Source organism: Pteropus vampyrus, unplaced genomic scaffold (assembly GCF_000151845.1).
Source record: "Pteropus vampyrus isolate Shadow unplaced genomic scaffold, Pvam_2.0 Scaffold47, whole genome shotgun sequence".
In the NCBI taxonomy this organism is placed as follows: Eukaryota; Metazoa; Chordata; class Mammalia; order Chiroptera; family Pteropodidae; genus Pteropus; species Pteropus vampyrus.
This window is the reverse complement of record NW_011888828.1, coordinates 594375-621317: the sequence shown is the minus strand read 5'-3', so window position 1 is coordinate 621317 and position 26943 is coordinate 594375. Positions and strand designations below refer to the sequence as shown.

The 26943-nt window shown below is 35.3% G+C and overlaps 1 protein-coding gene across 1 annotated transcript in view; it reads left to right on the top strand.

Moving 5' to 3' along the window:
• Positions 1–1426: 1426 nt before the first annotated feature.
• The window catches only part of ELP3 (elongator acetyltransferase complex subunit 3), a 77720-nt gene continuing 52203 nt past the window's right edge, over positions 1427–26943 (top strand). Inside the window, exons 1-7 of the mRNA XM_011359340.2 lie at positions 1427–1549; positions 3891–4029; positions 7127–7197; positions 7948–8011; positions 9753–9821; positions 11958–12112; positions 24616–24777. Of these exons, the coding sequence (XP_011357642.2) occupies positions 1440–1549; positions 3891–4029; positions 7127–7197; positions 7948–8011; positions 9753–9821; positions 11958–12112; positions 24616–24777 (770 nt within the window). The 5' untranslated portion in view covers positions 1427–1439. The remainder of the gene's footprint in view (positions 1550–3890; positions 4030–7126; positions 7198–7947; positions 8012–9752; positions 9822–11957; positions 12113–24615; positions 24778–26943) is intronic.

The following is a 26943-nucleotide window of genomic DNA, read 5'->3' as shown; positions in this document are numbered from 1 at the left end:
TGATCCTGCCCTTTTATTAAAGACCTCTGTACCTTTTCCTCCATGAATTACTAATCTACTTCTCCAGTTAATTCTTGATACACTCAAGGGCTATATAAATGGATTTCAGATCTTTATTTTTATCACCTGCATCTCCTCTTCCCCTCCAAATTCTTTTGCAGAATTCTCAGTATGAAACAGCTGAAAGCTGAGCTGCTTTGGTTGAAATGAAGAAAGAGACCCTCCCTTTTCTTCCTCACTTCCCCCTTTCTCTACTTCCACCACCACCAGCAGCCCTACTTCTGTTACATGGCCCCTGAGGTGCCTTTGTAGAACTCTGAAGTGCTGAGTTAGATGGTTTAAAAAGCATTTAGCCTTTGATTATAGATGGGCTTTTATTCTCTCTCAGATTGTTTTGTACGTGTTAGCCTTGCCTCGTTAAATTAGAGGTTGCTTGGTACAGTGAGGAAAAAAGCCGTGGAAATTATGGAGAAAGACTTGGATTTAAGTTTTAACTATGCTATTTGCAATGGGATCGTAACTTGCCTTAATTTTTCACATCTGTAAAATGGGATAGCAGTGTGTACCATGCAGTTTTGTTGTGAGATTTCAAATGAGATAAAGTAAATTAAAGGGCTCCATAATTGCCAGGCTTTCTCAGCTATGCTTCTCTCTGGGGACTTCATTATCTTTGTACACTAGGTTTCTCTACAGACAGAAAGCATGCTTGCTAGCAGCTCTCAAGCTGAAATCTCACAGCTTTTATCACTGGAGAGAAACTAGTGTTTTTTGCCTTGGAGACAAGACCTCAGATTGGCCTGACTTGGATAGGTGCTCATCCTTGAACCAATCAACAGTAATCGCAGGGTCATGTAAGAACATGTCACCTTCTGTTATTGCCTTTTAGATGAGAAGAGAAACCTCAGTTGCCATGAGAAAGTTATAATGGTGGGCAGACTATATCTTAGAGATGCATTAAGATTCTTAGACAAGTAAAGAACCCACGTCCTTTCTATTACAAAGTGCTATTACATTGCTTTGTTTCAGCTTCACCCCTCGGTAGCATTTTTATGGGACAGTTATTCCTCATTTGTTCTAAGTAGCAGATGAAATAATGCATCAAAGTGTAATTACAAATCTGGAGATAAAGACAAACTATTTTAACTACTTTGCTCCTTTCCTGTGCAATTAGGTTCTTTCTCCTTGTGTTTATCTTTACTCTTTTCTATATATATCATTCTCGTGGTGTATGTGCTTCTAAAGTGAGCTCCTCCCATGTATAGGTAAAGCCAGGTTTGTTTTAAAGATATAGAAGATATCAAATTGTAAACAATAGAGGTTTAATGTCTTGTGAACTTGAGCTATTCATTTGGCACAGTTGGAATGATTTGGGAAGGAACATTGCTAATAAATTTAAAAATCTGTACTCAATAATGATTTTTTTTACATTATTGAATATTATGTTTCCAGGAGATCTCAGCCCTGCTGAGCTAATGATGCTGACCATAGGAGATGTCATTAAACAACTAATTGAAGCCCATGAACAGGGGAAAGACATCGATCTAAATAAGTAAGTGGGTCTGTAAAAAAGACAATTGCGTTCTTAGGTATTAAATCTCTTATGAAATTATCAAATACTATTTGTTTTCTATTTCATGTTTTATTTTACTTGAGAATTTAGCTTTCTGCCCTTCCCGTCACTATATATGGCAAAATCGTCGCCTAATAATACTAATAGCTTTTAACATTCATTAGGTACTTGCTGTATTCCAGTCACTGTTAGTAGTGCATTGTATGTATTAGCTCAGTTCATCCTTTCAAACACTGTAAGAAGTAGGTACTTATATAACCCTCACTTGATGGGTAGATAATCTGAGACAGAGAAAGGTTAAATAATTTGTCCAAGAGTAAATAGTGATGAACAGAGCTGGAATTTAGAATTAGGTTGCCTGTCTCCAGAGTATATGTTCTTACTTTCTGTGCCATATCGCTTTACATCCTTCTTCTCTTCCCTATTATCTGAGAGGAAAACCTTCCCTATTGTCTTCCAGGAAAACCTTCCCTTTGGGGGCGTTGATATGATCCAGCCCTTCTCTACTTTAGAACCCCTTCTTCACATGTTCATCTAATTTCTCTCCACAATCATGTTTAGCTTTGACTTTATCCTCAAATAAGAGTGGTCTTTCATCTCTGCATCCAAATTTTTAACTACATATTCGCTATATAGATCTGCTGTAATGAAAAGGTTCTCTCCCCTCCCCAAGATCCAATCACCACATGCATGACTTTTTTTAGACCTTATTCTGTTATTTGAGATAAATCGTGTTAACCTACACCCAAGCTTGAAACTAGTATCATCGTGGAACCTTTCTCCTTGGGTTTAATTAACGTCTGAAGTTTGTTATCTTCCTTAAAACTCTCACTTTCATTTCCACTACTCTTCCATCCACTCCCTAGTCCATCTCTTAAAAACTTATGTCTCAACTACTGCAATAGTTTATGCTTTTGGTCCGTTTTACTCTTTGAGTGGGTCAATTTTTGTCTCATCTTTTATCATGTCATTTCCCTGTGCAGGAACTTCAGCATGTCCCCATTGCTTATTAAATGCAGATTCCTTAACCCATTATGGAAGGCCTCTCGGTCTGGCTCCAGTTAACTTTCCTAATTTTTTAAACTTCTGTACCTTCTCATTGAAAATCTGCTTTCTGTCAAGTCGTTCTACTCATATTAAAATGTGTGTTTTGTTTTTGCATCTTCACATAAGCCAGCCTATCTCCTCTCATTGTCATCTCCATGTTTTCACTGCATGTCTGAAGGCTACTCTTTTCTGTGCCATTTTCCATGAATATCTACCCAGCATACATTGAGTTCCACTCTTGAACTTTGGAAACGTTCATTGTTGTGTGTGTCTTTTCTCTCGTTTTTATCACTTACATATTTATTTTTGTGTATGCCTATCTGCAAACATACAAATAGCATGAAACAACTATGCCTTATACCTCTTAATATACTAAATACTTAGGTAGCCTCTTGTATATGTCAGGTACTCAGTTAACATTTGTATAAAATATATTTAGATGGATTAAAATGAGAAGTTAAGGTGACTGTTAGGGTTGGCTAACAGGAAAAGAAAAGCTGGTCAGATTATAGAGAAAAGCAAGGAATTAGGATAAAGGTTACTTCTGGGGTTTAGAGTACAGTTACAGTAAGGAAAGGGCAGGTGGATATTCTGAAGTTCTGATTATATTCTGTTTCTTGGAATGTGGTTACACAAGTGGTTGCTTTATAATTGTTAAAAGCATATGTTTTATATTCTGTTCTTTATACACTATTTTGTATTAGAAAAAGTTTGTGAATACTTTTGCATAGCTTTCCTTTAAATTGTTTATGTTTGGTCTAAGACAGTGGTTTGCAGCCAGGTCTGATTTCCCCTCCATCCCAGGAGACATGTGGCAATGTCTTGGGGCATTTTTAGCTGTCACAACAGGAAGAGGGGTGCTAATTGGTAGAGGCCAGTGAGGCCGCTAAGCATCCTACAGTGTACTGAACAGTTCCCAAAGGCAGAATTAATCTGATTCTGACTATGGTATTGCTGAGCTTGAGAAAAGGGTAGAAGCCTTTAAAGCTGGAGCACTGCTTTGAACAAGACCTACATTGTGTCACTCTCCTGGGCCCCTTCCCTGTAATCATCTCGTTTTCTTTCTAGTACTCCAGATGGGAAGATGAAGTCATTCATTCATGAATTTTGTTCTTCTAGTTCCCTGATATTCACAGATGTCAGAGCCACTATTGTCATCTGGTAAAAGGATAGGGAAATGACAGGAGTTGGAGATACTATTTATAGGTCATCCTTTTGGTAGCTCGACCTTGAAATATTGTGATCTTGATAATGCTAGATGCTTTACTTTCAGGGTGAAAACCAGGACAGCTGCCAAATATGGCCTTTCAGCACAGCCTCGCCTGGTGGATATCATTGCTGCAGTCCCACCTCAGTACCGAAAGGTCTTGGTCCCCAAGTTAAAGGCAAAACCCATCAGAACTGCCAGTGGGGTAAGTGATTCCAATCATGAAATAATGATTGTGTATCTGTTCTGCCAGAAATCCCTGCCTCCGTGTAACACACAGGTAGTGAAGTGGAGGTAGGGGATTAAACTAATCTGTATATTGTGATACGTACTGAAATGAAGTAGAAATGTGAGCAGAATGCTAGGAGGGCATACATAGGGAAAAAATTATTGTGCTTAAGAGTTAATGATGTTTTGGTGTCTTTATAGATTGAGGCTTGGTGAGTGACTATCACAATATGATAAATATTGTCGGCCATCTTAAGCTAGTAGCTTTCAAAATAATTGATACTTATAAAGGTATTTTTAAAAAGTAGTTAACGGTGCAAAGTCATTCTGTATATGGTAATTGTGAAAACGATCGACCCAATAGAGAGCACTATGGGAGTCCAGGGACATACAGTGAAAGGGGATAGGGAAGGCGCAGTAGAAAGTGTGGCGCTTGCTTGACCTGTAAACGGTGCTCATATAGGCAGAGAAAGGCAGGCTCGAATAGTTAATGGGAGCATGGGTAACAGGCGCAGAGATGGGGATGATAAAAGAGTGTGGCGTGTGCAGGAAACAAACTACGTCAAACTGACTGAAATCGATAATTCATTTGGGAAAGCCTCAGGACATCAGGCTGAGAGTTAGTTTGGGATTAGCTTGTAAAAGATATTAAATATCTCACAAAGAAACTGGACAATAGGAAACAAAGATTTTTGGGAAAGGGAGTGATAGGAACAAAATAGATTATCAAAAAATTACTTTGGATTCAAGATATAGGGTAGCTTGGAGACAAAAAGACCAGTTAGGGTCCTCTTGGTTTGCCCTAGTTATGAGACGTTAAGAGCCTGATTTAGAGTAGGGGCTCTAGGATAAAAAGTATGAGAGAGAGAGAGAGGACCCTCTTAAAACAGCATACCCAGAATTGAATTCTCTCTTCCTGATGTAATCTAAGAAGTTCAGTCTGTTATTTGGATGGAGCTATTACAATTCTAGTAATTGTAGCTTGTGTTGATTTGTTTGGTGGCTGTATCACCTGGATCATACTATATTCATGGCTAAGTAAACACCCAAACTTACCGTGTATCACCAGTCCTGGTCTCTTCTGCTTTGTAATTAAGGTTTTTGGTTTGTTTGTACCTAGTTGTAGAAAACTCCTTAAATGTCTCATTTTAAATAAAAGCGTTTGTTTGAAAATAATTGTTTTTAATTCAGATCTGTAAACGTATTTGGAGTTTCTCTAAATTATTATTTAATGATTTAACTTAAATTTTAATAATTTTTATTATGAAAAATAATCACAAACTTACAGAAAAGTTATTAGGTCAGTACAAAGATTTTCCCCATGAACCATTGGAGCATAAGTTGTGAAGCCGATGGCTTCAAATATTTTAGTGTGTATTTCCGACAAGCAAGGACTTTTACTTATATCGCTTATAATAATAAACCATCAAAGTCAGGAATTTACACTATTATCTAATAGTGTAAATTAGATAATAGTGAAACACGACTATTATCTAATACTCAGACCTCATTCATTTCCCCAGTTGTTTCAGTAATGACCCACAGGACCTAGTTCAGAATCACGTATAGTATTTAATTGTTATGTCTCTTCATCTGGACAATTCTGTATTTCCTTGACTTCATTACCTGAACCCTTTTGAGGATTTCAGCCAAGTTGTTTTGTAACCTGTCCCTCAATTTGGCTTAATCAGATATTTCCTCATAAGTAGATTCAGGTTATGCATCTTTGGCAGGAACATTACCGAAATGATAGTGTTCTTATTGTATCCCAACAGGTGGTACATAATTTCAATTTGTCTTGTCATTGATGTCATTCATTTTTGATCAAGTTGATGTCTACTAAGCTTCTCCTCTGGAGTTATTCTTTTCCACTTTGTAATCAAGAATTTTTGTGTGATGAAGTGCTTTGAAACTGTAAATATCCTGTTTCTTATCAGATTTCCAGTTTACTTATTTGTATGTAGGGATTAATTGTTTCTTATTTGGGTTATAATCATTATTTCGATGCATAAATTAGCCCAGATTTGACCAGTGGAAACCCTTTCAAACTGGTTTCTGTGTCTTTTTTAAATGTCCTTATCATTCTTTGAGAGATTACTAGCTTTGTCATAATAAAATGTTCTAGGCCCATCATGTACTTTCTCTGCCTCAGCACTAGAATCAGCCATTTCTCCAAGGAGTCCTGGTTTCTTTTAGTAGAGGAGGCTATTTAGAGACCCTTAAGATCTGAGTGCTAGATGTGCTCACTGCTATTAGGGTGTTGCCGCTCCCAGATCTTCTCAGGTAGGAAATATAGATGTATATATACATACATACATTCACAGATATACATAACACATTTGCATATGTATTTTTTTGTATATCAGTCTAGAGGTATAGAAAACTATGAGTTCACAATGATACTTTCAATTCCATCCAACTCACAGAGTTCATTCTAATTCTCTCCCTTTTCATATTTATCACTTCCTTCTCTGACAGTAAGAAACCTGGCTTGCATTCATTCACCTTAACATGTGCGTTTATTTGACCAAGCACCCCTATGTGTAACCAATCATCTATTTCTGCCATTCCTTCCTTTCTCAAGCAACTACTCTCCTCATCCCACTTGGGCTCTAACAGAGTCCTCTGAAAATATTTTGCACACACTCTGAAGTCTAGTTCCTAATTTAATAGTCTCTGTTCTAAATATTGAGATCTAGTTTGTCCATGAGGAGTTTGAGTTACAAGAGTTAGGTTTAGATATAATTTTATAGAATTACATAAAGTAATTATTTTCTTTTAGGTTATTTTAGTAAAACAAATTACAAGAATCACTAACTTTAAAAATTAATTTCTTTTGTACTTAATTTATTGTCAAATATACAAACTAGTATGTGTATGTACATTTTAAAGATTTATTAACGTTGAAAAAAATCACCCTCGTACCCACTGCTCAGCTTAAATACAGCATTACTAATACCACTGAAGGCCCTTGCATGCCACTCTGATTGCATTCCTCTCCTTCCTTCTGAGAGATAACAACTCTGCAGGATTTTCTGTTATTTCATAATACCTTTTTTATTAATCTTTTATAGATTGCTGTTGTGGCTGTGATGTGCAAACCCCACAGATGTCCACATATCAGTTTTACAGGAAATATATGTGTGTAAGTTTGATTTTTGATAAGTCGTGTGTGTGTTTTAAATGAACTAGTAATAGTAAGTCCCCTAGAGCCTTATTCAGTGCATGCTGGTAATATTTAAAACTTTGATTTAATAGATTCATAAGTTCTTTGAAACAAGCAACCATCAAAAGGATATTTCAATACTTTAAAAATGAAACATATAAAGATTTTAATATGTTGCAGTATACAATAAAAAAATACATAGGTATAGAAAAATCAGTAGCTATTCTGTTAACTTGATAAATGAAAATATGAGCTGCTTAAATTCCAAATATCAAGAAATTTGAAATGAATTTGGATCAGAAAAGTATCAAAATAAAAAGTTATCCTTAAAAATAAGCTTTAAACTTCTTAAATTTAGATAATCGGAAAAATTAGGAGAACATGCATGATTCCGGATATGAAAATTAAACGGATGAAAGGTTTTCTTAAGTATAATTACCAGGAGAGCACTGTATCAATCCAAACTTAGGTTCTGTTATTTGCTCCTAAAAACTTAAACCTCTAAAATAATAGTGACTGTAATATTCTGAAAATGACGATAATGTTCTTTTATTTATCTTTTTTACTTGTTAGTAGAAAAGATATTTGCAGATAGTGCAAAGATAGACTCTTCTGTTAGGATTTGAAAATGAAGCTTGTTTGGTATTAGGATTTTATGGAGACTGCAAATACTTGAACTGACTGTTGAACTAAGTTTTGTATCTCTCGTCTTCATTTTTTTGTTAACAGATACTGCCCTGGTGGACCTGATTCAGATTTTGAATATTCGACCCAGTCTTATACTGGATATGAGGTAAAGTAATGGGAGGTTGTTCTTAGGAAGTGTTCCATCATACTTTACCTTTAGTGTACTTTTACGCTTACTGGCTTTCTTAAAATTTTTATTTTTTTCCTGATTACAAAAGTTGTTCATTCACTAAATATTTGCTGAGTGTCTACAAATATTGTCGTACTCACTGGAGAAATACTTATGAGAGCACTTATTAATATCTGTCAGACACTATTCTAAGTGCCCTACAACTTTGAATCTTACTGCAGCATTTTAAAGGTAGACACTATTATCTCAGTTTTATAGATAAGGAAACAGAGGTCTAGAAGTCCTGTACAGCTAGTCCGGAGACTTACCTCTAATAAGTGACAGAGCCAGGTTTTGAATTCTGTGCTCCTCACCACTACCTTGTACTGCCTGTGTAACAGTGAAAGCTGGGCAAGGTCCCTGGTCTTGTAGAATTTACATTCGAATAATGGGAGATAAATAATAAAGAACCAAACAAGAGAAAAAAATATGAGGTACCAGTAAATGCTAGGCTGGGAAATACATCAAGTAAGATGTAATAGTTGGATGGATACTTTAGCTATGGTGGTTAGGAAAGGATTCTCTGAAGAGGTAATATTTAAAATGAGACCAGAATGACAAGGAGTCTTTCAAGAATATCAGGAAAGAGCATCCCTAGCAGGGAGAAGAGGCAGGAATGATGGTGAGGTGTTCTGGAGCATGGTGGGTAAGGGGAAGAATGAAATTGGAGGAACAGATGTCGCAGGGGTTTGTAAGCCAGAGCACGGAGTTTGGATTTTATTACTGGTGTCATTAGAAGCCATTAAAATTTAAAACTGGGAAATGATACAAACCAATATAGGTTTTTAAAAGATCATTTGTTAGGAGGAAAGGATTAGCATAGGGGTCAGCGAAAGCAGGAGACCAATGAGCAGGCTTTTGAAGCAGTCAGCCTCTTTGGAGGTCAGCAACCAACTATTTGACTTTTTCTTATTATCTATGGTATTTTTCACCTGTTTTCATAGTTCATATTTTTATTTTTTATTTTATCCCAATTTAATTTTTATTTTTAAAAATCAATTTTAGTGAGGCATAATTTAAGGGCAATGAATTGTACTATAAGTCAAATTTTTAAAAATAGAAAAGGAGAATTATTCATTGAAAAGTTTCCTTGTCATTCCTGTCCCCTGACCACCCCTTTCTGTTTGTTTCCCTCACCCCTCAACAGACAGTTATTATCTCTTTTCTGCTCATCCTTCTGAGATATATGGATATATAAGCACATATTATTTATCTTACTTTTTTACACATAAGGTAGCGTATCAAAATCTTGCACCTTGCCTTTTTCATTTAACAATATATTTTAGAGAACATATATCAGTACATTGTTTCATGGCTGTAGAATATTCCATCGTATAAAGACAAAGCTTTTTGTTAAGCTATTACAAACTTGTATTTCATAACTTTGTTTAAAGGTTATTTTATCAAATAACTCTACGTGCACGTCTGTGTCTGAGTAGTCTTACAATTTGTGTTGTTTCCATAAGTGTTTTCACAAAGATAAATATAATTCAAGAAGATGCCACTTAAGACAGTGGGATGGAGACTAACCAGATGCTATTCAGGATATTTCGAACCTGACAAGCCTGAGAAATGAGGAAAGGAACATAAGAGAATTTGATTTTTAATACAACCCTTTTGAAACTACTTTTTATTTTTAATTTAATGTGGGCGTAACAGGATATTTTTCTTTTATTAGCCAACCTCCATGCGAGCGATTCGTGCTAGATATGACCCTTATCTACAGACAAGACATCGAATCGAACAGGTAAATTTTTAAAAAGCATTTTTAAATTAAATTAGATTTTTATACTTAGAAGGTATTATTGCTTGATTTGAGTTGAACCTAAAATAAGAACTAAGATTGTTTTTCTCCTTTGTAAGTTTTTAATATCCATCTGAGGAAAGGAGACTATTTTCCAGTACCTAGCAAAGTCAAAAATACTTTCTTTAGGGACTGTTTCTTTAAAGGTTTTATATTCTGTAAATTTCTTTCACTTTGTAGAAAATCATTTATGGTATGAATTTTACAAAATGTACATGTATGGAAGTTCTTAGACCATAGGTGAATGGATTGAATTTTAGCTTCCATAAGCCAGACAAGAAGTATCGTGAGTGGTTTGCTACAGTGGGAATAGGGAATTGACTGAAAAAGGGTATGAGGTACTCTTGGGAATTGTGGAATTGCTCTGTATTGTGGTTATGATTATACAACTCTACACATTTATCCAAATTCATCCACTTTACATTTAAAATTAATGGATTTTATTGTATGTAAATTATACCTTAATGTAATTGTTTAAAAGCAAGTGCTATGTAAATGGCCTTGCTCTGTTCAAGAAATCTGAATATTAATACAGATTTTTTTACAGTTTTGCAATTTTAAACTTGTCCAATTTTTTAAAAATGTGAGTACTGTCTATAGTTTTTACAGTAATGTCTAGATTTTGTAGGGCAACTACAGAATCTCAAGTGGAAAGTACTGTGTTTATCTATTAGTGAATACCAGCTAGTTCTGATTTTCACTTCACTGTCACCTGAGCATATTAGATCGGTATTGTCAGCTATAGGAGAGGAGCCTACTCGGGGGAGCCTACTAGCTTGGAAAAGTGTGTTCTAAACTGAACCATTGCTTCCCTTTTTTAGCCATATTTATATTTAATTCATTTAAAATGTTTTAACATAGTGTGAAATATTTATGTTTACCAAATAAGAGCATGGATTTTAGAAGATTTAGAAACTACCATAGAGCAGTGATTTTTTAATCTTTTTTCCTAATTCAAGAATCACCTGAATAACTTTTCTAAAACAAAGGCCAGATATTTACCTCTGGAGATTCTAATTAAGTATGGTTTAGGGTCCTGCCAAGCTATTTCGAAAAAGCTACCAAGATGAATTTGTTGTGTATCCCTTGTAAACCAGAGATATAGAGTATTCTTTCAGTGTTGAGATACACACACACACTCATACACATGTACATGCAGCTGCATGTTTTTACATACGTATGCATTTCCATGTATTTATGCATATGTATATAGAAAATGTATACATACATGTAGGTATGTATAAATTATTTGCCGTTTTCAGAAAGAGATATTTTAAAAGGTACCTTTTTTTCCATATTAAGTGTACACATCTTTTACATGACATATTAATTTGAGTTCATAAATTGGTAGCTACTTGACCCAGTTTTTCTCAAGCCTAAGATATGGCAAGAAATTTAAATATCTGTTTTTAAAAATTAGAATCTTAGCTTATTATAGTTGACAAAATCAAAGATCTGTGGCATTGCATCCTCATAGTTGGAGACATCATATTTCATGTTTTATTCATAAAATTTCTATTTTCCTTTTTTTCCCCTGGAAAGCAGGCTTGAGGTGTTACCTGTACCCTGAATCTTGACAATTGATTTAAAACTTTAAAGTTTTAATTTAAAACTGCTTTCCTAACTTTTGTTTCTAATCTGGTGTTTTTTTCTTTCATTTGCATCAAGTCCCAGTTATGTTGCATATAATCATCATCTTTGTCCCCAAGGCTTACCACAAAGTCTGGCATAAAATACGTGATTGCTAAGTAGTTGGTTATTATATTATATATTGTATTATATCATATTTGCCTTTACTGCTTGCAAGTTTATATTCTGTGTTTTTAAATTTCCACTTTGTAGGTATAAACATCATCAAGCTTCTTGTTTATTTTTTAACTCTTACTCCTTATTTGAGCTATAATTTTTTCTTTTGGACACTGGAGTCTATTTAATCCACAGAATTTGCTAAGTATGTTTAATTGCTTTTCATTTTTAAACTATACTGGCGAAAACACTGCAAAATAAAATTAGAAATTTGCAATACCCTCTTACAATAGTTGACTGTCTTTCTAATGCCGATGAATTTATGTCTTTCAGTTGAAACAACTTGGTCACAGTGTGGATAAAGTGGAGTTTATTGTGATGGGTGGAACATTTATGGCCCTTCCAGAAGAATACAGAGATTATTTTATTCGAAATTTACATGATGCCTTGTCAGGACATACCTCCAACAATATTTATGAGGCAGTCAAGTAAGAAATCCTTATTTTATCATATTTTCTAAAGTGGTTGTCAGTTTATCCTCCTATCAGCAGCCTATGAGAATTCTTTCTAGGATTCTGCTCTATATCTATATTCCCAATTCTTTTTTGGAGGGGGAATGGTGAGAGGGGATTTCATTATTTTTAAATTTTGCATATTTTTAATCGGTTGTAAGGTTAAATACATTTTTTTCCCAGTTTTACTGAGATACGTTGACGTAGAGCACTGTGTGTGTTCAGGGCATACAGCTTGATTCGACCTACATATATCGTGACATGATTGCCAAAGTAAGTTAACACCTGTCATATCATAGATTCCTAGTTCTTATAGTTCTGTTTTGTAGGAAAGGATTATTTTCATGGAAACAATACTTTTTTTAAAGAAAAAATGAGTATAATTTGTTGACACTGGTATTCTCAGAGAAAGAGTGAAGACCTTTTCAGCCTTAGGCTGGTCTAAACTGCAGTAGTTTTGACTGGGCTAGTTGAGTTTTCAGCCCACCCAAAAAGAGCACTGGGGCTACTCTTTATCTGAAACATTTAGCTGCTATAAAATCAACAAAACAATTATTATTTCATAACTTAGTTTATTAATAAGTACTATTTAGTAACTACTAATTTGTGTTTATAATGGGATCATTCCAAATTATAGTTGATAGAGAATAATGCATTCTTTAGATACTTCATATCAATTTTTAGCAAGAAGAATCCTAAGGTTTAGTATATAGTTCAATGATTTAAGAAGTGAAAGTCTTAAAACAGTTTTTATTTTCAAAAGTTTCAGGAACACCTGGTTAGTTACTGTGTATTATTCTCTCTTATTTACTCGTCGTTCATTTAGGGCCCACTAGGTACTACTATTCACTGTCTTAAGTACTGGGAACAACACAGTTAACAAGACTAACAAGACATGTCATCCTTGCCCTCATGGTGCTTACACTCTATTAGTTCAGAAAATAACAAGTGCTGTGATGGGGTTAGACAGGTACTGTGATAGAGAATATGTAGGATTATGCTCCAGATGAAGCGGTGCTGTTTAAGTTGAGACCTGAAGTGTAAGAAGAGTCAACTCAGACCAAGAACAGGAAAAAAAAGACAAAGGCAATGAAATGGGGAAGAACTTGGGGTGCTCTAGGAATAGAGGGGAGACCAAGGTGTCTAAATTCCAGTAAATAAAATGTCATGAGGTAAGCTTGAACAATTAGGTATGGGCCAGATTATGTACCTTGAGAAATTAAAATTTTATTTGAATGCAGTAAGAAGAAGATGAATAGTTGTAAGCAGGGGAGTGATATATTCAGGTTGATAAGAAGGTCATTCCAGCTACTGTCTGGCTAAAGGATTAGAGGGGGACAAAGAGAAATCTTGTATCCATCCTGGCTCAGATGAATAGAGGGTGGTGGCAGTTATGATGGAGAAGAGAGAATGGATCAGAGCTGTGTTTTGTTGTTGCGACTGACAAGATTTGGTGGGTAAAAGAGGAAGGAATCAAGGAAGACACCCAGGTTTAGATTGGAAAAATGGTTGATGGGTAGTGCCATATACTAACTTGGAAAAGAGAGAAGAGAACAGATTCGTGGGAGAAAATCAAGAGTTCTTTAGATGTGTTAAGTTTGGAGTGCCTATGATACATACAAGAGATGTCTGGGCTATAATACAAAATTAGGGATTATCTAACTCATAGATGATATTTATAGCCATACAAATGGGAGAATTTCAGATCTCCACAGCATACTGTGTGAAAAAGCAGCTTTTAAAGAGCAGCTCTTGCAGTGTGAGGCCATCATATTTGATACATACACATATATGTATAAATGGTGTAGAAAAGGTAGTAGAACAATGGCCATCATAGGTGTTAGAGCTGAAGAGGAAGAGACATGGGAAATGGGGGTAAAGGAGGCTGTTTACATTTACTCTGTATACAGTGTTATGGGCCTTGTGATAGGTATTCACTTAATGCAACAAATCTTTGAGTTAATTATTTAAATTATCCCTGTTTTACAGGTGAGGAAACTAAGGCTCAGAGAGGTTAAGCAACTTGCCCAAAGTTACACAAGTAGGTGTTGGTGGAGTGGGGCTGTGAGACCCAGCTAGCTTTGCTCTCAGAGCCTGCACTTTGCTATAATGCAAGAAACTGTGCTAGGTGTAAAAATGTTGAGTGTGTCGGTGTATGTGCAAGCACGCATGTGTGTACAACATTAGAGCTTTAAAACATTGGAAGAAATATGGTTTTTTTTTCTTGTACTTCTTTCGCTACTGCCTTTAGGCTTTTTTTCTGGCTTTTATATCAAGAAAAGAGGATCACATAGCTACAAGGTTGTTGAAATAGTGCCCTTCTTAGTTTTTTGTGATAAGTAGGACCAAATTTCGAACAAATCTAAGGGTGGTTTTCATTACCCAGTGATTAAAACAGTTCTTGACATACAGTAATAAGTAAATGTGCGAATTTTGAATGATCCATGTGTAGGTCAGATATTGAGAGCTAATGACATAGGAAGGGCTGCCTCTTGGAATTGGGACTAAGGACATCTTTTTGTGCCCTCTATTCTTCCCCATCCCCTTCTTTACTTTCCCTTGGGCTTGTAAAAGTGGAAGAAAAAAAAAAAGAGGTTTTTTTCATAAGTTTAAATAAATATGAAGGGTAGCTCAAGGGGTCTATGTAAAGAGTTCAGCACTGGGAGGTTGGTTGATTGCCTCTAGAGAATGTGACAAGTTAATTCTTTGTCCATGAATCTAAACTTTTAGTAATAGCAGGCCAGTGTGATCTCTTCCTCCTACAGGATGAGATGGTGACTATATTTTTATTGCTCATACAAAACCTTAATCATTCTTGAATATGAGTCATGCTTAGTGCTGAAGTCTTTCAAATTTTAGAGGAGTCATGATACACTCCAACTCATTCTTCTTAATAATACTGAGAATCAGATGATAGCTGAGAATAAAATACAATTTGAGGAAAAACAACTTTAATTAGTTCAAAGCTCCATGACATTGGAATGGTAACAACTTCAGAGGGTTACTGACTAAAATTCATTCTACTCTGAGAATTCCTATTTATTTACAGATTAATCTATCTACCGGATAATCAAGACCATTATATTTTTCTTCCCACGCTTATGTACTCTTTTCTCAGTGAAGCAATTCTTGTGTTGCAGACCTTGCATATTAAGTGGAATTGAACTATAAAAATAACTTGGACTTGCCCTGCCCCAGCCCCAACCCCCATAAAAATTTGCCACAAAGTTTTTCACAGTCTACAGTTTGGGTCCCCTGAGTCATAAGAGCTAGGCTCTTATAATGAATTACAACTACATAATGAATTTTTAGGATGCAGCTAGTTTGACATTTTCATCAACTGAAACTTTAAGAACTTTAGAATATTTGCTTTATTTTGGTTAAGTTTTAGCTTTATTTTTGCAGAAATGTTCTCATACCTAGTGCTGTTTGTAAGTTGTCTGTCGTTGGGGTGGAAATGGAGTTTTATATTACAACTAGTTAGCTTCAGATCACGATATGTTTGTAGAAAAACCCTCTGGAGAAGAAAGCTTCTTCCTGTAATGGGCTAGTAGGCAAAGCCTGCATTGTTTTCTTTCTGTTCTTGAATTTACCTCAAGAGGGCAACAAACTACTTTCAGATGAAAACTTTATTATGAGTTGAGTCTTCATTGCAGCAAATCTCATAAATGGCTCTTGGGAAAGTAAAAAAAAAAAAAAGTACAATCTGGGAGCCATAAAACCATCTGTAAATGTTACACTGAACCTTGCCAAGCCACACTTGACATGTTCCCTTTTCTCCTGGTTTCTATGCTTTTATGAGGTAATTTGAAAAAAGCTGTTTTTTGGCATCTTGTTTGCTTTGCTGAGGTAACGTTTTTACTACCAACTCCCTATTATAGAGTTGGTATTTGTTTTTTGGGGAAATGTCATATAATTTGAAGAAATAATAGTCTGGTTTGTGTTATAGAACTAGAGATATAGAAAACAATTTTCAAAAGTTAACATCTTTGTGAAATAGGGCAGCCCAGAGGTTCTGTGTTTTTGACATAAGGTGTTTTCTTCAAAATTTTTGGATAATATACTTACCTTGTTCTATGTTCTCTTGTATCTTGCACAGAGGGTTTTCATGAAAACTGGTTTTCATGAAAACCAGTTTATGTATAAGAAAGTGATGAATTTCATATTTCTTTTACTATTAGTTGATATTAATTATTTTTGTTTGCTAAATAACTACACAGATGTAATGCTGCCTTTCATTAGTTTAACAGAGGTTTTTATTTAAAAGATTAGTTTTAAATTAGGTTAAAAATTATATATTGTGACAGATGAATCAACAGTGTTTAAGGTTAAAAGTCTTTGTTCAAATTAAGGTTCACTGGTGTTTCCCTATTTTGTTAATCATGTATCTAACCTGATTAAAGTTTTCCTTCTTACTTAAAAGATTAAAAGTTAGGGTAAGTAAAAGCCCTAAAAAGGTGAACCTGATTATTATGCACGGTAAATTAGTAAGAAAAAGTATGTTATATCCTTGCAGATAGAAAAATTGGAAAGCTGAGTGAATAGGTGGCTCAAGGACAAAGCAGGTATGGTTTCTGTCAAGGCTCATTAAATCAAGCAAAACAATAATCACTGATTTCTATCAGCTAGACTGAGACGCTTCAATTGTCTCCAGAGAGCAACAATTACTGGTGACTATCATCCTCTAAAAATCATAGCTCTAGAGATAAAAAAGACCAGCAGTGGGATCTGAGTCACACATTCACTAGAATGCAAATGTTGTCAGGTAACTCAGAACAACCTTTTAAAATAATTTTATTCCTTTTTAATCAGTCCTGTCCAGAAGCAGTTTTACATTCTGTCTTTAATGCTCCTTGGCTGTTTTTATAAGATGCAATTTAAAAGGGTAGTTACCTATCAAGAAATGGGTGAGTCATACCTTCTCCCTGTGGAATTTTAAATTCATTTCCATTCCTTCTTCTCTCCCCAGACCCCAATCAATGACTTTGAATTCTCCAGCTATATTCTTACATGTCTTAGAAAAGCTAGAGTGCTAGGTAATACTGCATACCAAACCCAGAAGACAATTTCATAGACTTTTGCAGAGTTATAAAGAAAGCAAAAGCAGCCTAAGAAGGCTTGACAGTGACTGTCTCCTGCCTTGCTGTCCTGGACCTTATTCTGGCAGCCTTCAGAACCTCCTGCATATCTGGGCTTTGGCTCTAATACTCCCCCACCCCTTACTTTATATATTGACCACTTTTACTTTCCTCCCTTGGTCAACCAGATTTTCATAGATAGTGACCAGGATCCTTAACATTGGCATAATCTTAGTCATCTTAAAATGAGGTATTAGTTGTTTTAGTTACATTTTATTTCAAACAAAAACTGAAAGAATTTTCCAGTGAACACCACATACCTGTGTTCTATAATATTTGCTTTATCACATATTTATTCAACTATCCACTCCTCTATCCATCCCTCATTCCCTCTTTGTTTTTTTTTTTGTTTGTTTGTTTTGTTTTGAAATCAATCTCTGGTGTTTTTTTTTTTTTTGAAGTCCGTATGCATGCAGTGAAATGCACAGATCGTAAATATACCATTTGATGAGTTCCAACAAATGCAAGACTGGTGCAATAAAACCCTTTTAAGATAAAGACAATTACCATCATACAGTTTCCTTGGGTCCCAGTAGAATCTCACCCGCACTTCCCAGAGGCAGCAATTGTTCTCATTTTTTCCCTTCTGTAAATTAGTTTTGCCTGTTGTAGAACTTTATATAAATGGAACCACGTAGCATATACAGTCATACCTTAGAGATATTGGGGGTTCAGTTTCAACCACCACAATAAATTGAATATCACAAGGGAGTCACATGAATTTTTTGGTTTCCCAGTGCATTATAAAAGTTTTGTTTATACCGTAGTCTATTAAGTGAGCAATAATAGCATTATGTCTAAAAAATAATGTACATACCTTAATTTAAAAATATTGTGAAAAAATTCTAACCATCATCTGAGCCTGTTGGAAATATGATGCTGATAGACATACTTGAAGCAGAGTTGCCACAAACCTTCAATTTGTAGAAAATATCTGCAAAGTACGATATAGTGAAGTGCAATGAAACGAAGAATGCCTGTACTCTCTTGTGCAAGGCTTCTTTCACTGAGCATAATATTTTGGAATTCATCCACGTTGGATACTTTAGTAGTTGTCATCTTTGAGTGCTGAGTCGTATTCCATTGTATACATAGAGCAGTTTGTTTATCCATTCCGTTGATGGATACCTTGGCTGTTTGCAGTTTGTGGCTATTATGAATAAAACTTTAATAAACATACTGTACAAGTCTGCTGGAGAATATATGTATTTCTCTCTGGTAATATCTAGAAGTGGAATTGCTGCATCATATGTTTAGTTTTATAAGAAACAGACATTTTTCCAAAGTGGTTGTGCCATTTGTACTCCTTCCAGTAATGCATGAACATTTGGTTATTCCACCCAACATGTGGTGTTGTCAGTCTTTACTTTTAGCCACACTAGTGGGTGTGCAGTGGTGTCTGATTGTGGTTTTAATTTGCATTTTCTTGATGATCAATGATGTTGAGCACTTCATTTGCTTATGCTTTCTGTATATATTTTGTGAAGTGGCCGTTTTGCCCATTTTTTAAATTGAGCTGTTATAAATATCCTGGATACTCATCCTGTGTAAGAGCTGCATTTCGCAAGTATGAAAAAACACAGTCTGTGGCTTGACTGTTCATTATGTAAATGATAATCTTTGAACAGAAGTTTATTTTGATGGAAGTCCGATTTAGCAATTTTTTTCTTTCATAGTTATTGCTTTGTGTATTGTTTCTAATAAACTTTGACCTACTCCCAAAGCACAGAAGATATTCTCCTGTGTTTTCTTCTAGTTGTAGTTTTAGTATTTATATTTTGCTTTCGTACTTAGGTTTATAATTCATCTTGAATTAATTTTTATGTGTAGCGTGAGGTAAGAGTCAATGTTTCTTTTTTCTCATATAGATATCTAATTGCTTCAACATCATTTGTTTAAAAACTTCCTTTCCCGTTTCGATTGTATTGGCACCTTCATCAAAAAATCTATTGACTACAACTGGGCTCTTCTGTTTTGTTGATCTGTTTTTCAATCCTTATGACAGTACCACCCTGTCTTGATTACTGTAGCTTTGTAGTGTATCTTAAAATCAAATATTATAAATCTAACTTTGTCATCCTTTTTCAAGATTGCTTTGGATATGCTAGGTCTTTTGTGTTTCTCTATAAAGTATAGAATTAGCTTGTCAATCTTTGTTAAAAAGTGTGATGAGATTGGGATCGTGTTAAAAGTATAGAACAATTTGGAGAAAATTGACAATTTTGAGTCATCCATGAACATAGTCTGTGTTCTCATTTACTTGGGTTTATTTTCATTTCTCTTAGCAATCGTCAGTGTAGAGATTTTATAAGACTTTTGTTAAATTTATTCCAAAATATTTTTGTTTGTCGATGCTATGGTAAATGAAAATTTTTTTAAATTTTGTTTTCAAATTGTTTGCAGCTAGTACATTCATTCCTTGGTACCCACAGGGGATTGGTTCCAGGACCACCACACCCCTCACCCCCTGCGCAGATACCAAAATCCATGGACAGTCAAGTCCCTTATAATAAAATGGCATAGTATTTGCATATAACGTACACACACTTTTCTCAAATACTTTAAATCATCTTTCCCATATACTTATAACAGCTAATATAGTGTAAGTGCTATATAAATAGTTGTTATACTGTATTGCTTAGGGAATGATGACAAGAAAAAAGTCTGTACGTGTTCAGTACAGATACAATCAGCAATCATCACAGGCCTAACTACATAGTATGTGTCAGCATCAGTGTAACTTTTTTTTTTTCCAAATATTTTCCATCTAAAGTTGACTCTGTGGACGTGGAACCTGAGGATACGGAGGACCAACTATATATAGGTATACAGTTGATTTTTATATACGACCTTATTAAAGTGACTACTTAGTTCTAAAAGTTGGTTTTTGTAAATCTGCTAGGATTTTCTTCATAAACAATTATGTAATCTGCAAATAGGGTGTATTAATTTTTCCTTTTAGATTTGTCCACTGTTCTTTTTCTTGCCTTATTGCAATGACTAGAACATAATACAATGTTAAATAGAAGTAAGTAGTCCTCGTCTTACCAATAATACAGGGAAAAAAGTTAATATTTTAATAAATGCAATGTGGGTTTTTCATAGATAACTTCATTAGATTGAAGAAGTTTTCTGAGAAGTTTTATCATTAACTCAGTTGTCTAATGATTTCATTGCATCCATTTAAATGGTCACATGATTTCTCTGCATCTATTCACATAGTCACATGATTTCCCTCCTTTATTCCGATAATGTAGATTACTTTGGTTGATTTTTTTTTAATGTTAAATTAACCTTGAATTCCTAGGATAAACGCTATTTGGTTATAGTGTTTCATCCTTTTTATAGATCACTGGGTTCAACTTGCTAATACCTCGTAAAGCATTTTGTGTCTATGTTCATGAGGGATGGTGGTCTGTAATTTCCTTGTTTGTAATTTCTTTGTCAGGTTTTGGTATTAATGTTATGCCGGCCCCATAAAACAAGTTGAGAAGTGTTCTATTTTATGAAAGACTTCATATAAGATGAATGTTACTTCTCTCATGAATGTCTGCTAGAACTCACCAGTAAAACTATCCACAGCTAGAGTTTACTTTATGAGAAGGTTTTAGATTAATTCAATTCTTCTAATAGATATAGGGATATTCAGATTTTCTGTTTCATCTGTGTCCATTTTGGTAAGTTACATTTTTCAAGGAATTTATTTCATCTAAGTTGTCAAACTTTTTGGTGTTAAATTGTTCATAATATTTTAAAGTTTTAAGTTTTCCTCTAAGCACTGCTTTAGTTGAATCTCACATGTTTTAATATGTTGTAATTATTATTCAATTCAAAATATTTCCTAAAATTCTTTATATTTTCGCACACAGAATGTATAGAAATGGGTTGTTTAATTCCCAAATTCGTGGAGTTTTTCTTGATATCTTATCGATTTCAAACTTAATTCCATTTTGGTCAGAGAGTCTATTCTGTATGATTTCAGTTTTTATTAAGACTTATTTTATGGTCTGGCCTATATGGTCTCTCTTGGTAAACATATGAAGTGTATTTGCAAGAATGTATTCTGCAGTTATTGGATGCAATGTTCTATAAATATAAATTAAATCAAGGTGATAGATAGTATTGTTCAGATTGTCTTTGGGCTTTTTATTTTTTCCTGTCTAGTTCTATCAGTTGCTAAGAGAGGGATACGAAATATGTGACTGTAGTTGAAGTATTATCTATTTCTTCTTCAGTTTATATTATTCATTTATTTTGAAGATTTGTTATTAGGTACTTATACACTTATGATTGCTATGTTTTTCTGATGTATGAGCTTTTTATCATTATGAAATGTCCTTTATCCCTGGTATTAAAGTTTCTTCTATTTGATAATTTAACCATTACAGCCTTCACGTACTTACAGTTCTCCCTATGTGTTGTCTTTTTCCATCCATTTACTTTCCACCCATATGTGTCTCTATATTGATAGCGGGTTTCTTGTAGACAGCAATCTACAATAGTTGGGTCTTGTTTTGTTTTTATTTTGTTTTGTCTTCATCCATTTTCACAATGTCAGCCTTTTAATTGCCTGTTAACATTTACTATAATTATTGATACAATTGGGTTTTCATATACCAGTTTAATCACCTTGTTACTTTGGTTTTCAGTAGCCAAGAATAATAGTTTCTGTGAATACTGTTATTGTCTAATTTTGTATAATGCATTTTTTTACATTCTTTAATAGAGAATGTCTTCTTAAGAGAGAGGATCCCTTATGTCTAGTACAGTGCCTTAAGCGTAGAAGATATTTAGTACATGTTGTTAAATGAATGCAGCAGAAAGAACTGCATTAAGAATCAGGAGACTTAGGTTCCAGACTTCTGTTATTATCATAATCTTGACCAGGTTTAAGCCACTTATTTGTTCTGTGCTTTAGTTTCCTCATCTGTAAAAATGGGGAGGTAGGGCTAGATTATCTTTAAAATTACTTCTTTCCCTGACATTCTATGATTTGAAGATTTCTATTGGAATGAGAATTTTTACCTTGAAATGTGTTCACAGGTTATTTTTTATCTAGCAGTCCTTTCTGACAAAACTTTTTTACAATGACACCAAGTTAGTTTTTCATAGGTAGGACTCATTTATAAATGAAAATTCTGTTTCTCTCTGTATCCTTGGCTTGTTTTGGGCAGAATCCTATTGTTTTATAGACCTTCTTGGCATAACTACCAATATCCAGGAAGCAAACTTGACCACTATCTCAAAAAAGCGGGAGTTAGTAATTTTTAAGTCCTCAAACACACCAAACATCCAGCTCAATCATTTTTAAGTCTAGATTATCATGACCACAGCATTATACAGAATATTAAATTTTATTGAGGTATTTTCCAGATAGTAGTTTAGAAAAAAATGTGTTCTGTGGTGGTACCACTGAGGAATTACACCAGTAACCCCAATGTTATTTAGCATTTCAAACAAATCTTTGGCCGACCAAAGAAGTTTGTAAAATCTACTTACTTATTTGGGGACTGCAGATACAGAAGAGTTTGTACATTGTGGCTAATGAAAATTAATATTGCATCTACGTACCATTATTATATACTTTGCAATTTAGTTTGAGCAGATTGAGCTTGAGTTAGAGGGATGTCCATGTAGGAAACTTTACATAGCCTTTCAGGAATTTGGGCCTAGAGCTCCAGCGAGATTTCATGCAGTGCTAGACTAAGGCACATCCAGCTGCATTAATGACAGAAGTTTTAAAAGAAGACTGCATTACATTGATAGTAATGAAAAGTGTTTTAACACTTGGCGTGCTCTCTTCCTTCTGTGTCCCCCTGGTTCAGACCCTTAGTGCAAGGAGAAAGTAAGTAATAATAGATATCATTTTATAGGTTACTTTATTTCAGAAATAGAAGTGTGCTTCCCAAGAAATAATCTATATCCGTTTTTATCTAGCTCTTTGTTCTTAAGTGATTCTTGGTTTTGTCTGTGTGTCTTATCCTTGCACCTAGATTGTTCAGCATCTCTGGGACAAGAACTGTTGTATATTTATGCCCTATAGAATACCTGGCCTAGTGCTGGGCACCTTCTAGGGTTGACTGTTTGCAAGAGGAAACAGTAGAATTGTCTAGAGGCTGCTACGGAAGTGAAGAGAGACCTCTTGTGTCCTCAGTTGTGCATAATTCATTTATTCATTCTTCATATTGTATTTTTTATACTAAAGGAGAGCTGTTAGTGTTAAAGCCCCTAAGCAGTTAACCTCTAAGTGTTTTTGAGCCCTTGCCCGCCAGGAGCTTCCTGTCAGGATGGAGGACCATGAAGAATTATTGGGCTTTAGGACATTAAAGAAGTTGAAAAGGAAAGAAATCTCATGTCTAATGCTGAATTACCTAAGTATGATAAAATGAAATATAGAGCAAGGATTTGAAGCCAAATGGACCCAACTTCATATCCTGACTTGGATTTTCTGAGCTGTGTACCCTTGGACAAAGTATTCGATCCCTTTGAACTTAAGTTCCTTCATCTGTAAAATGGAGTTTTTAAGATAGACTTTGTAGAGCTGCTAGGAGCATTCAGCATGTATGGGATGTACAGCACAGTGCTTGGCCCCAGTGGCCTCTGTCAGTGTTAGTTTCTGTCCCCTCACAGAAACTAACAGCAGCCCCCTTAGCAATAATTTTTACTTCTCTGGGTTTTTGGCCAGCATTAAGGCCATTAACTCAAACAGTTTGAATCTAAAATGGTACTCACTACTCTGATACTGATTTTTATTGAAAGAGAAAAAAAGATTCCTAATTTTGTAAATCATTGCTAAGATTAATAGTCTTGGAAGAAAGACCTTTATTGCATGTAGAGGACATTTTGTCCAAGTTATTCCTGAGATCATTTTACATACCCTCCTCTCATTTTTTTATTTATTTAACATGACAAAAATATAGAGTTGGAAATTAATAATGCAGATGGTTTTCACTTATATGAAAAATCATTGCTAGGAACTGAAAAATAGGATTTTTACAGTTGAAATTACTGCTTTCAAAGAGATTATGGTTGCAGCATACTGCAGGAGAATAATAATGATATAATAACATTACTGAATGCTAGTTTGGTCATGTCAGTCTTATGAGGCATAGGCACTGTTATCCTCATTTTGCAGATAATAAAACTGAAGTACAGAGAGGTTAATAGCGTTCCTGTTTGCATAGTGAGGAAGTAGCAGAGTCAGGATTTGAACTCAGTCTGGCTCTAGAGCCTATGCTATTAACCACTCATACTGCGAAGACCAAAAGAAGACAGTCCTTTAAATGAGAGCAAATGTGCTAAAATTGTGGCAGGTTGTTCACTTTTATATTTGCTCTACAGGTATTCTGAGAGGAGCCTCACAAAGTGCATCGGAATTACTATTGAGACCAGACCTGATTATTGCATGAAGCGGCATTTAAGTGACATGTTAACCTATGGCTGTACAAGGCTAGAGATTGGGGTGCAGAGTGTCTATGAAGATGTTGCCAGAGATACCAACAGGTAAGATGGTGGCAAATGATCTTACACAAGCCTTCCTCTCCTCCCACCAATTATTCTTTGTTCATACTCATTTTTCCCTCCTTCCTACCACTCTTAGGTATAGAGTCCTCTTTTTAGAGTCATCCTTCTATTTATGCTCTTAATTCCATCCTCTCTTTCCTTGATTTTAAGTCTTTCTTTACTGGCTCTTTTCCAGTAGCCTATAAACATGTTCACATCTCTTTCTAGTCTTGTCATAAACAGCCTTTCCCAATTGAAAGCAGAAGTCAGGGCTCATGATGAGTAGTTTAAAGCAAGAGAGAAAGTGAAGGAGAATGGGAACAAAGAAAAGTATTTGAACAACAAGGAAGTCAGGGCGAAATTTAAGAGATTCATTTTTGTGGAATAGATGCCAATGGCAGGGTAGTAAGAGAAAGTTTGGTGAGGCAGTGGGTAGAAACTTTGAGAAATCTGGATATGTGAGGAAGGAAAGAAGTAAAGGTTGATAGAGCCATCTGAAGTTCTCTTCCCTCTAGAAATATATCACTGAGTTGAGGAGAAAAGATATACATGAAAGGATAACTGTATAAGGAACTTTATGATTAATTGGTAAATTAATGAAAAACAAAAGATCTCTGGAGTTCGTTAGGCAGCAGAGATCCTTGACCTAGAATGGTAAAGGCAGGCTTCGGGGAGGAGGTATGTGTTGAGTTGAACCTTAAAGGCTATTTACTTTAATAGGATTTGAGTAGACATGACCGGGGTTGTGCTAGGAGAGGGAAGGAAAAGGGAAGAGCCATGGTCAGCCTCTTAGAAACAACTAAGAAGAATGCCAGGCTAAGGACGGCGGAATCTTTCTCTTAGGTAAGAATAGGTCTGTTGAATATTTTTTGAGCACAGGGAGTAGTCTGATGGGTATTAGGCTTGAGAAAGTTTAACCTGAATAGAATGCATTCTCGTAGAGGAAGACTCAAACCGGGAACGTTGGTTGGATGGCTGCAGTATTCAAGGACTGTTCTAGAGAAGTACCTATGGCGATGAAGAGTCTTAAAAGTCAGGGAAGCTTTTTGAAGAAAATGGCAGCTAAGCCGACATCTAACAGGAAGAATATGAGTTCGGTGGTGAATGGGAAAGTTGTTTCTGGCAGAAAGAAAAATATGAGCAAACTGCTGAGCATGAGAGCAAATGGCACATATAGGGAATTCAGAGTGGTTTAGTTTGGTTAGAGTGTAGAGCATGCGGTAGAGTGGTAAGAGGTGAGGCCGAAAAGGTTGGCAGAGGGGCCTAATTATGAGGAGCCTTAGGAGTCAGCCCAGGGAGTTTGGGTTTAATCCAAGGACAAGCCATAAGCTAAGTTGTAATAAAAGCCTGTTTGCCTTTTGGAAAGATCACTTTATGGGAGTCACAGTATGGAGATGGATTAGGAAGAGCAAGCTAGAAGGAAGACCAGTTAAGAGGCTGTTGTAGGAATGTAAGGAAGAAATGATATCCTGAACAGAAGTAATGACCGTGTTTGGTGACTGACTGGAAATGAGAGTCAGAGAGTGGGAATTAGAGGAGGCTTGGAGGGAACATGAGTTTCATTTTAGATATACTGAATTTTAGATTCTCGTAGACCAACCAGCTGAAGATTTGCTTTAGAGCAAGGCTGTCCAACAGAACATTCTGCAATGATTGAAATGTTCTGTACCAATATGATAGTGCAGCTGAGGGCCTGAATTTTTCATTTTAATTTAAATATAAAGTTGAATAAATATAAAGTTGAATAATGTCCCTAGTGACTGTAGTATTGTACAGTGCAACTTTAGAGTTTTGGTTATTTGGGTGGAGATCAAGAGAGAGGCCTGGCCTAGTCATATAAACTGGGAAGCCATTAGCAAAAAGAGATGAGAAGTTGAAGCCATGGAAATGGATGAGAACATCCAGAGAGTGGGGTGAAGCCCTTGGTTTCCAGGAATTTTTCGTGGTGAATGGGAATGTCTTGGTGGTGAAAGGATTAACACAGGCTTCAGTCTTCAGTAACCCCATACTCTTATTAGGGCTTGCCTCCTACTTCAGTGTGGCACTAGAATGTTAAGATGATTTATCCAGTTGACCCCAAGTGATTCAGCCTTGTCAATAAATCATTCTCTTTTCTCACTTTTTTAAGGACCCTCCAACCCACCAGAGTGAAATCTATTTTGTATA